Raw genomic sequence first — 10,000 nt, 5'->3', positions numbered from 1 at the left:
ACAAACCTCTTCGCTGTAAAACACCCTTTAAATTCTGCGCATAGTGCTGATGTACCTGTGTGTGTGTGTGTGTGTGTGTGTGTGTGTGTGTGTGTGTGTGTGTGTGTGTGTGTGTGTGTGTGTGTGTGTGTGTGTGTGTGATAGTCAAGCATCCACAAAGAATAACGCAACCCCAACAAGTAAACTCAGCTCACCTGATGTTCTGCAAGAACGTCCCAAAGAAGGGCATCTTCGAGGCCGCCCTCTGGAGCTCGCACACGGCGCGCCTCCTGCAGCTCTCCTCCTCCACGTCCATAACGCCAAAGGTGACATCCATTAGGTCGATACTGCAAGAAGACAAATAGGAGGTCATAAATCGGGTGTTGACTAAATGTCCCGTTTGTATATTGCTGGATATTTCGTAGCAGTGTTTGTGAACTGATTGGTGTTTATTTGACATCAATGGAAATTATTTGATTTTGATTTCAAATTAATTTATTGTATATATATATGGATATCAGAATATAATCACATCTAGAAAGTTGTTTCCTTAAAATGTTTAACTGTTATTTCCAATAACAAAACAGCATGAAGGTAAGTGATGATGTTAAACTTTGTATATACAGATATAAACATTTGACATTTATTTATATAATATGTACAGTTGGCAAAAAATGTAATGCGAAGACATCAACTTACCTTAATAAACACATATAGAAGAAAAATGTATAAATGAATAAGTGCATTAGCATGAATGACTCCTCTCGTGTAAGCAGACATTTGATGCTCTTCTCTCTTTGTTTTCCTTTGTTCATTGTCATTTCTTTTACTGTCTCCGGTCCTCTTTCAATATTATATCCCTTTTTAATAACCTTATCACAGAAAATGCCAGGCAAAGTCTAATAATCTGTTTCAGAATTTAATTCTACTACGTTTTTATCATTGTTATTATTATTATTATAATCATTATTACTACTACTATTCTTATCATTATTATTATTATTGTCATCATTGTTGTTGTTGCTTTTTTATTAATTATAGTCGTTTTGTTTTTATGATCACCATAATCAATATAATTTTCATTATCATAACACTGTTATTTATATTACCACTATTACTTTATCATGATTATTTTTCCGTTGTAATTTCCTAATTTATCCAAGACAGTAAATAGTAAATAGACAAGAAATAGACAGTAAATTGTAGTAAATAGACAAGAACATAAATCATAAATAAGATATGAAATACAAAATAATAAGAATCACCTAGCCATTACTGATTCCTAGAATTAGATATTATATTCCTTGTTTTCACTAAACCCCGCATGTAATCAGTTCAATCCTTTACAGTTTATGTATAAACATTCATTTATAATCATTCTATTTATTGATCTCTGTACTCTTATGTGCAAATTGGTGATTATTGTCACGATCAGCCATGCAAAGGGTATGGCTGGTATTTGGCATTTTCTGTGACCAAAGGCGATATAATGGCCCGTAGAGCAGAGAGAGAAACTGACCTGATTTGCCTGAAGGCGAGGAGGACGCGCACGAGACCTCCGCTCAGAGTCCCCCATTCTGCCTCAGTCGCCCTCTACAGAGTCTATTTGGCGACTGGGCGAACGAACGCACATCACCCACCTGCTGAGAATTCTTCCGAGAAAGGACCTGCCGTGACCCAAGGACCGGTAACTCTGGTCTGTGCTGTAACTCGAGTAGCTCGAGTAGCCCGGGTAATCTGGGTAGTCCAAGAATGTTGGCGGTTCATCAAAATAGTCGCTTCGGGAGGCGAAGAGTTCCAGTAAAGTCTTTTCCAGTAACTCGATATCGATTCTGGTGAGCGCAGCCAAGCCCAGCTCTCGAATCAGGACGAAATAGCCAGTAACCAGAGCTCCCATGATGAACAGCTGGATTACGATCTTGTCCGTTGTCTCTGTGTAGGGAGGAGGAACCATCTCTCAAACATGTTCCTCCCGAGTGGACTCACCTGCTCAACGCTCGTCCCAAGATACCCTTGCCATCGGGGTCTCCGGCCGCCCATCCGAGCCTCCCCGGCAACACTTCGAAAAGGCTAGCTGAAATGCTACGTCTACGTCTCCCGATGAACAGTGGTCCAAAGATGATGTGGAGGAGGGTGTAAACGCCGTACACGAACGTTGCTGACCCCCCAAAGGTCAGCATCAGTTCCATCAGCCTGTCTGTGGGCGTTTTCCTGTGTCATCATGAGGCCTCGCACTTACGGGAAGGGATGAACCTGATCTGACCTGAGTGTATGGGTAATGGAGCTACCTGTGCGACCTGGGTGATGGGTATTGCTTTCCCTAACAATCCCTAACATCAGTAAATACCACTTGAATGTATGGGAAATGAGCCTAATGTGACCTAAACTGATGATTACTGATGCACCTGAAGAAACTTAAATCAATAAGAATTAGTAAGCCAAATGCAACCTGAATTAGTATTCTAAATGTAGCATGTTATATTCTGGGGCAAAAGCAGATGGCAGTTAGTGAGAATGAAGCGGATTTCCAGACTTCCCACGTTACACTATATACACAGAGGGATTTTAATTATGATTTTAATTGTAAAAGTCATGTCTTTCACGTCTTTTCTCATTTTGTCAGTCAGAGATGATCGTTACTCTAGAAGCCTGAAGTCCGTCAGCAAGCGATTTTTGTGCCCAATTCCTTACTTGTCATATACGCTTCGTGGGCTATGTCTTTTATTCTGTTAAAGAGGTAATGATGATAACTTTACGGTTTGAAAGCATGATTTATTATGCCAACCGAAGCTGAACCTATGAATAGACTGATATAATGTAAATGCATGGACAGTGACTGTATTTACATATCTATATTCATGTGAGTAATAAGAATCCTAATATGAAGTGAATTTATGAGCACTAACAAACTAAACATTCCTTATGTTCATAATGCTTAGTGACCTATTGTATTAGTAATGCTAATGAGTGTTATTATAAGCTTGAATAAACCAAATGGTAACCAATATGGACAATGCTTGCTGCGAAGTTGATGCATAAGAAATATACAGATGTCTTTTAACTTTCTGTAGATGATACTGGTGCTGATGATCGTATGAACGGACAGGAGAGACAAGTTTTTTCTTCATGTTTAGTTGCGGTCTTTCACATGAGTATTTTAATGACCTTGGGCGTTTTAGTGGCTCAGTATACCTTGTAGTTCATGTACGTTTGCTTGGACCACGGATCTCTCATTTCCTTCTGTAACTACCCATTGTGTCTAGGGCATTATCTTAGTCTTGCCATATTGAGTTGTAGAATGTGGGAATAAGATATCGAACGCTTTGCTTCTTAATAGACGGCATGATTTTCTTCTAATGCATTACAAGTTCTTAGCCCAGGTTGCCCACGCTTAAATTATATGTGCAGAAAGGCACGACATCTCACCTTTTTGTTTCTCGAGTGCTTTCTCCCTTTCTTACCAAAGCTTCCAGCGAACCAAAAGCCAACGTGAACAAACTGGAGGTCCCGGGCGTCCTCAAGTCTTTTACGGATCCTTACATAGTCTTTCGAAGAGTCTTATTTCACGTCGTCCCGCCTCACCCACCTTTTCAGCGCTTGCAAAAGGGACTCGTTGCGTCTCAAAGCTCTGTAGCTCCCGTAGTTTGCGTAGCCTGGGTAGTACGTGTGATAGTCGATGCGGGTGTTGTTCGAAGGCAACTCCTCAGGGTCGCCTTTGTCATCGAGGCTGACCAGCACGGCCAGGCCCACTTGCCGCATTGACATGATAAAGGCGGAAATGATGACGACCCCGACGGCGTACCGAAAAAGACTCTCACCTGTGTGGGGGAGGAACCTGCTCTCAGACTAGTGCTCTCGCCGAAGTGGGAGAGGCGTTAAAGATGCTACTCTAGCAACACCTAAACCGGTCAAAAGTGCGAAGCGGACAAACTACAGTGCAAAGACGTTTCGAAGGGACAAGTAGGAACGTCGGTGCGTCTACTAGGCGACTACGAGGGACAAGCATCGGCAGGGGTGCAGTGGGGTTAGTTTCTCGAGCTGGGGTGAATACGCGGGTGCTTTAGTATTTATGGATGTTGAGAGTTTTGTCATGATATTTGTGAAAATCGCGGGGGTGATGATATAGCTCGACCAGGTACCGGCGGAGGTAATAATGGGTTGGGCAGGTGTGAGAAATCCTTGATGATAAAAGGCTGGAAAAGTTTTCTTCGTCTTTTCTCAGTTTTGTATATTTCTAGAAATCGTATATACACAGTTATTATTCATTATAGTGCTGACGCATCTTGTATTTGTTATTCCAGATTGTTCGTCTATCTGGGGGGAGGGGGGGGACTTTTCCAGATAAAATAAAATTACAATGGTTTCCCTTTGTTTCAGCGTCTTTCTGTGAGGCTTAATTCAGGCAATTTCCCGAAGGAAATGGGTCGAAAGACAGGACAGTGACTCCTCCTCCTTCATGCGTAAACTGACTGTGACATTCAAGACACAGCATGGTCGTAGAAGTGGCGACCGACTTCCGACTTTCATCCTCTTTAGTTAATGTACAGGGTGGGTAGCGGCAGGGCGTGGGTTTCCCACAAGTGGAAGGGACACCTTTGCCCCAAGTGAACCTTCCACAGGCTCTCTCAAAGCAGTCCTTCAGCATTCCAGTGAGGCAAGCAGCACCCGTAGGACATGCACACGCGCCACCCACCTGTTGAGGACTCGCATAAGGAGGTAATCGGAGTCTCGTTTGGCGCGGTACGTCGAGTCCTGGCGGTTCGCAGGGTATCCTGAGTAAGGACCATAGGGGTTCGAGTAGACATCCTTCCGTTCTATCGCTCCTGCGGTCTTCAGCCAAATCAGGAGCTCCCTCACCAGCAGAAGGATGCCGACAAAGAAGACGACGACGACGGGGAGCTGAGTGAATAGCGCCAATTGCGTGCCTGTACGGGAGGAGGAACCATCGTCTCAGACAAGTTCCTCCAATTGAAACTCACCTGTTCAACACACGTCCGAGGAAACTCGAAACACCCCCGCTCAGAGCTCGCGGCGTTTCGGTATAGGGGGCGAAGAGGAGCAACAGAATGTAGAGAGAACCAGCGAGTAGGAGTCCTCCCATGGAAAGCTGCACCACCAATGTCCTCACGGCGACTGTAGGGGGGTTGCGGTCCGGGGTAAGCGGTAAGGCATCGTGAGTCTATATACTGTAAAACTACTTCTCTTTTCCTCTTACTGAAAGGCCCTGCATTTCCGAATCCCTAGCAAGGTATTCAGGCCAAAGGAATTCATGAAAATGAATCTCGAATGTTGAGTGTGATGATGTGGGTGCTGGTGGATAGTGTTTTAGGCGGGTATTGGCCAAGGATGTCTAACCCAAGCGAAATAATTAGATGAGTGGCATATCAACATGCAAAATATACACAGAAAGACATGTGAAACGATAATCAAAATATATTGTGAAAATAGTGGCGACCTGTGTCAGTGTTAAAAATAGTATGCTCAATACAAGAAAAAATAAAACGAACTTTTGAAGAATTCGTCCATGTTTTCACAGAATGTAATTATGGAATTCTTTTGCAAACTGAATTCTGTAAAAGCAGTGGTACTGACTTTACACCGTGACAATAGTAAGATCCTTACAGTTCAGAATTGTTTTATCAAACTAAAAGTCAATGAAGAAAGGGTTATTCAACAGTAAAATTATTAAAATATATCTGTCAATATACATCATTCTAGCAAAAAATAATAATAAAAAGTTAAATTAATAAGAACGGAATTATAGAACACCGAGAAGAAAACACAATGATTTATTAATTGCATGACAAAAGATATATTAAAATATGAATACAGAAAATATATGAGTAAATGATGCTACCAAAGACAGCATTTTCAGAAAGAGGAAAAGAAAAATTTATCACCGGACAAAGGAGAGAAGAAATCAAAAAGACAAGAAGGGAAATAAAAAAAAACAAGTAGACAATGAAATACAACGTAGAAGTAATAAATATAAATATGACAAAGACCAGAAGAAAAGAAGACGAACAGAATGAAACCCAACAAACAAAAGCATAGTTAAAAAAAAAAAAAAAAAAAAAAAAAAGAAAACACGAATGAAAACTTACAAAAAAAGAGAAAGAAAGAAAGTAAAACAAAAAAAAAAAAAAAAATAAAGGTTATCATTACCTGCATCAGCCACCGTGAGAATCGTCTTCTCGCTCTCCTCCATGTTCGTGTAATCGAGTTCCTCTTCAGCTCTGACACACGTCGCGCTGAGGAGGAACGCCAGCGCCAGGAGGTTCCTGAGTCTCGTCGCCATGTCTGCTGTTGGTGGGGAGGGGGAAGGGAAGGTGGGTTTAGTTCATGGGGGTTGAGGTCGATGTTGGGGAGGTTGGGGGAGAAATGTAAGAGGGTGTTGGGGGAGGGGGGAGGGGGGAGGTTGGAGGAGAAATGTAAGAGGGTGTTGGGGGAGGGGGGAGGGGGGAGGAGAAATGTAAGAGGGTCTTGGGGGAGGGGGGAGGGGGGAGGTTGGAGGAGAAATGTAAGAGGGTCTTGGGGGAGGGGGGAGGGGGGAGGTTGGAGGAGAAATGTAAGAGGGTGTTGGGGGAGGGGGGAGGGGGGAGGTTGGAGGAGAAATGTAAGAGGGTCTTGGGGGAGGGGGGAGGGGGGAGGTTGGAGGAGAAATGTAAGAGGGTGTTGGGGGAGGGGGGAGGGGGGAGGTTGGAGGAGAAATGTAAGAGGGTGTTGGGGGAGGGGGGAGGGGGGAGGTTGGAGGAGAAGTGAAAGAGGGTGTTGGGAGATAGAGTGAAGTAGAAATGAAAAAGGGTGTTGGGGAGGGGGGAGGTTGGTGAAGTGAAAGAGGGTATTGGGGGAGGGGGAATCAGCTGTTATGGAAATAGATTGGGTCGTTCTGTTACTTCTTGAAACTTGGATTTCGGGGAGACTCAAGGAAAAAAGGACCTCGATTGAAAGCGTGAGAGCGGGGGGTTGTTAAAAGGGAAGCAGAGATGACTGCGGTTGATGGTCATAAGGAGTAAAATACTGGGAAGAGGAAATGGAGTCGTTGATTTATAATGAAAATATTCCTTGTAATATTCTCGGTGATGTAACGGAAAGACGATTTGAAAGAAAAAGAATGGACGGTTTGCTTAAAGGCTGGATCAAGTATTGGTTCTTGTACTGATGAAGAATAGGAAAGGAACAGAGAATAATTTATAGACAGAGGTTAAATCATTAAAGAAATTTCCCCAAAAATAATGGGCTGTCGACGTGGGAAATAACTTTTCAGGGAACAGTGGTACGGCAGAGGGTAAGTAATTGGGGGTAAATGAGATTCAGATTCTAAACTTTAGCCATCACCCTAAGGACTTCCAGAGAGGATAATATGCAAATTAATTTGGGAATAGTTTGAAGACCTGTCATGCGGTGAATAATAACAGGTCAAATGGCGAACTGATGGCTATTAAATAGAGGGCCCAACGAAAACTGATGTAATGGGTGGCAATTATAAGGCAGATTCGCTGAAACTGATAGGTCTGGCCGATCTTTATTTATCTATTTATTCATTTATTTTGAGAGAGATGGATGGGAGAGGGGAACAAAACCGTAAGAAATTAAGAGCTGAAGACCTAACAAACGACAAACAAGTAATACGATTTACGAGAGGATATGAAATTATTCACCGACATGCGAATTACTGAGAAAAACAAAAACAGTAAAAAAGAAAAAAAAAAAGAAAAAAAAAAGAAATAACAAAAAAAGACAATAGGAAATCCAGATCTAGAATGCCTGCCACAACCTTAAAGACATGGCATACGATCAAAAACCTCTTGACATGCCAGGCTAGAACGCAGCGAATGACAGGAATACGACAGAGCCCTTAAGAGTTCACAGACCTTTTGCCTCGGCCGAAAGGAGAGAAAGGAGGAAGAAGGGTTTCACACTCTTGTAAGAAGGTCACTCATTCCTGACCTTATTCACAGCAGCACTTTCACCCTGTAATGTCACCCGACGGTTTCGGTAATTAGGGAGCGATTGCTTGATTAGGACGTGGTTGGAAATAAGGGCTGGGGTTAAGAAGGAACAGAGGGCAAGGCCTAAGGCGCTCATGAGGATGCCAGATGCGGATTCGTTAATCGTGAATAACCCATATCCTTCAGAGGGATTTGTTTGCGTCCTCATCCGTTCCTCTCCTCGCTTGGGTTTTCTCCGGGCTAATCGCATCCGCCGGTTTTCCTTGTTTGGTGTGAGCTCTTTTCCGAAACACTTAAAGATCTGCATATCAATATTTATGACTATATATTGTTATATTTGTATATGTGTGTAATGTGTGTGTGTGTGTGTGTGTGTGTAATGTGTGTGTGTGTGTGTGTGTAATGTGTATGTGTGTATGTGTGTGTATGTGTGTGTGTGTGCAAATACATATGTATATGTGTGTACGGCTGTGTGTTTATGTATATGTATGTGTATATGCATATGCATTAACACATATACGTGTTTATGTGTATGTACATGTGCTTGTGTATGTGTGTGCGTGTATGTGTATGCATGTATGTATGTATATATGTATGTATGTATACGTATATGTATATGTATATGTGTATGTGTATGTGTATGTGTGTGTGTATGTGTGTGTGTGTGTGTGCGCGCGCGCGCGTGCGTGTACGTATGCACGTAAGTACATATATGTGTATACACACATGTGTACGTGTTCATACGTGTATTTATCTGATATATTGCTATTTTAAAAACAATTCTTCCTGAGCAGATGTATTTTTTTTCGCCTAGCCTCTAAGCCCATAGATGTTCAGCAACTCTTCTCCTTTTTCTTCTTCTGCACTGCCTGCTCTCCCGTAGGCCTACCCCTTACATTACCCTTTGTCCTGAACCTTCTCGCCCTGTGTATTCATTAACTGTACCTTTGTTCACGCTAAGTGTATAACAAAAATCGTATCACTGCATAGACGTAGTGCTTGTATATCTATGGTTATCTTTCGCTTCCTTTAAGACTTAAGTAATTATAGTTTATATACCATCCTAAACGCACTATCTACTTTCGGTTGCGAAACCATACACAGGTGTTAATTATAACAATATCAAAACCATCCTAGACTAACCTGAAGAAAAAACGCCGTGCACCACACACAGATTTTGCTTTTTTATATCCTTGGTCACGAGCGGCCGCCCACCTTCAGGAGATGTTGTCCCTTTAGGAGCAGAGGAGAGAGTGTGGCGACCGCAGACCCGGCCGTACCTTATCGTATGGAGCCGGCGGGGACCAAGGGCTCTCGACCTAGTCACACTGCGGCTCGGGTAGTTAGAGCTGATCCGATCTTCTTTCGTTTTCTTGTCTCTCTTTCGATCTGTAGGAGTCCTGGTTCTTTTCGTTGAGTCCAAGGGTGTGGGGAGGAGCTGTTGGAATCGCGGAGAAAGACAGAGGGAGAGGGATTTCGGGGACAAAGTCCGGCGTAATTAGGTTTCCAGCAGTGTCTGGGTAACCGAGCGTCCCAGGTTAGCGTCATGTGACTGTGTGATGCCGCCAGGCAGTTGGCGGACTTTTCTTAGATCAGCTCTATTTAAACACTGTTGATATATCAACTGGTCTGAATAAAATGAAATATGTTAAATGGGGCACAATAACAAAGATAAAAAGTACAGGAAAAGATTAAAAGGAAAGGTTATATCAATACAGCATCAATAACGGAAGTGGCTGTTATGTGGGCCTCGTTAGAGACTCTGGTCATGTGACGTTCTACATCTGCGTTGAATGTAAGAGCAAAGCCAGCCCACGGTCGCCGTCTTCCTCACCCTGGTATTCGCCGACGTTACAGAGAGTCTGTTTCAATGTCACAGATGGTGATTCACAAAATTTAAAACTACCTGTTATAAATATCCAGAGGTAGACACAAACATATTACGCATACACATACGCACACACACACACGTGCGCATACACACATACACATATCAAATATCAAAATATACGTTTTTATACATAATGTATATCTATGATTTATATATATACATACGTATGTATATGTAT

The 10,000-nt window shown here is 42.6% G+C and overlaps 1 protein-coding gene across 1 annotated transcript in view; it reads right to left on the bottom strand.

Annotated features, from left to right (window-relative positions):
* Positions 1-9,701, bottom strand: part of LOC125040416 — an 11,257-nt gene extending 1,556 nt beyond the window's left edge. Inside the window, exons 1-5 of the mRNA XM_047634969.1 lie at positions 9,648-9,701; positions 9,075-9,369; positions 6,145-6,282; positions 1,620-1,911; positions 195-326 (exon numbers count right to left, since the gene is read on the bottom strand). Of these exons, the coding sequence (XP_047490925.1) occupies positions 195-326; positions 1,620-1,911; positions 6,145-6,282; positions 9,075-9,369; positions 9,648-9,701 (911 nt within the window). The remainder of the gene's footprint in view (positions 1-194; positions 327-1,619; positions 1,912-6,144; positions 6,283-9,074; positions 9,370-9,647) is intronic.
* Between the last annotated feature and the right edge of the window lie 299 nt (positions 9,702-10,000).

Source organism: Penaeus chinensis, chromosome 29 (assembly GCF_019202785.1).
Source record: "Penaeus chinensis breed Huanghai No. 1 chromosome 29, ASM1920278v2, whole genome shotgun sequence".
NCBI classification, from domain to species: domain Eukaryota; kingdom Metazoa; phylum Arthropoda; class Malacostraca; order Decapoda; family Penaeidae; genus Penaeus; species Penaeus chinensis.
This window is presented reverse-complemented; position numbering and strand designations above follow the sequence as displayed.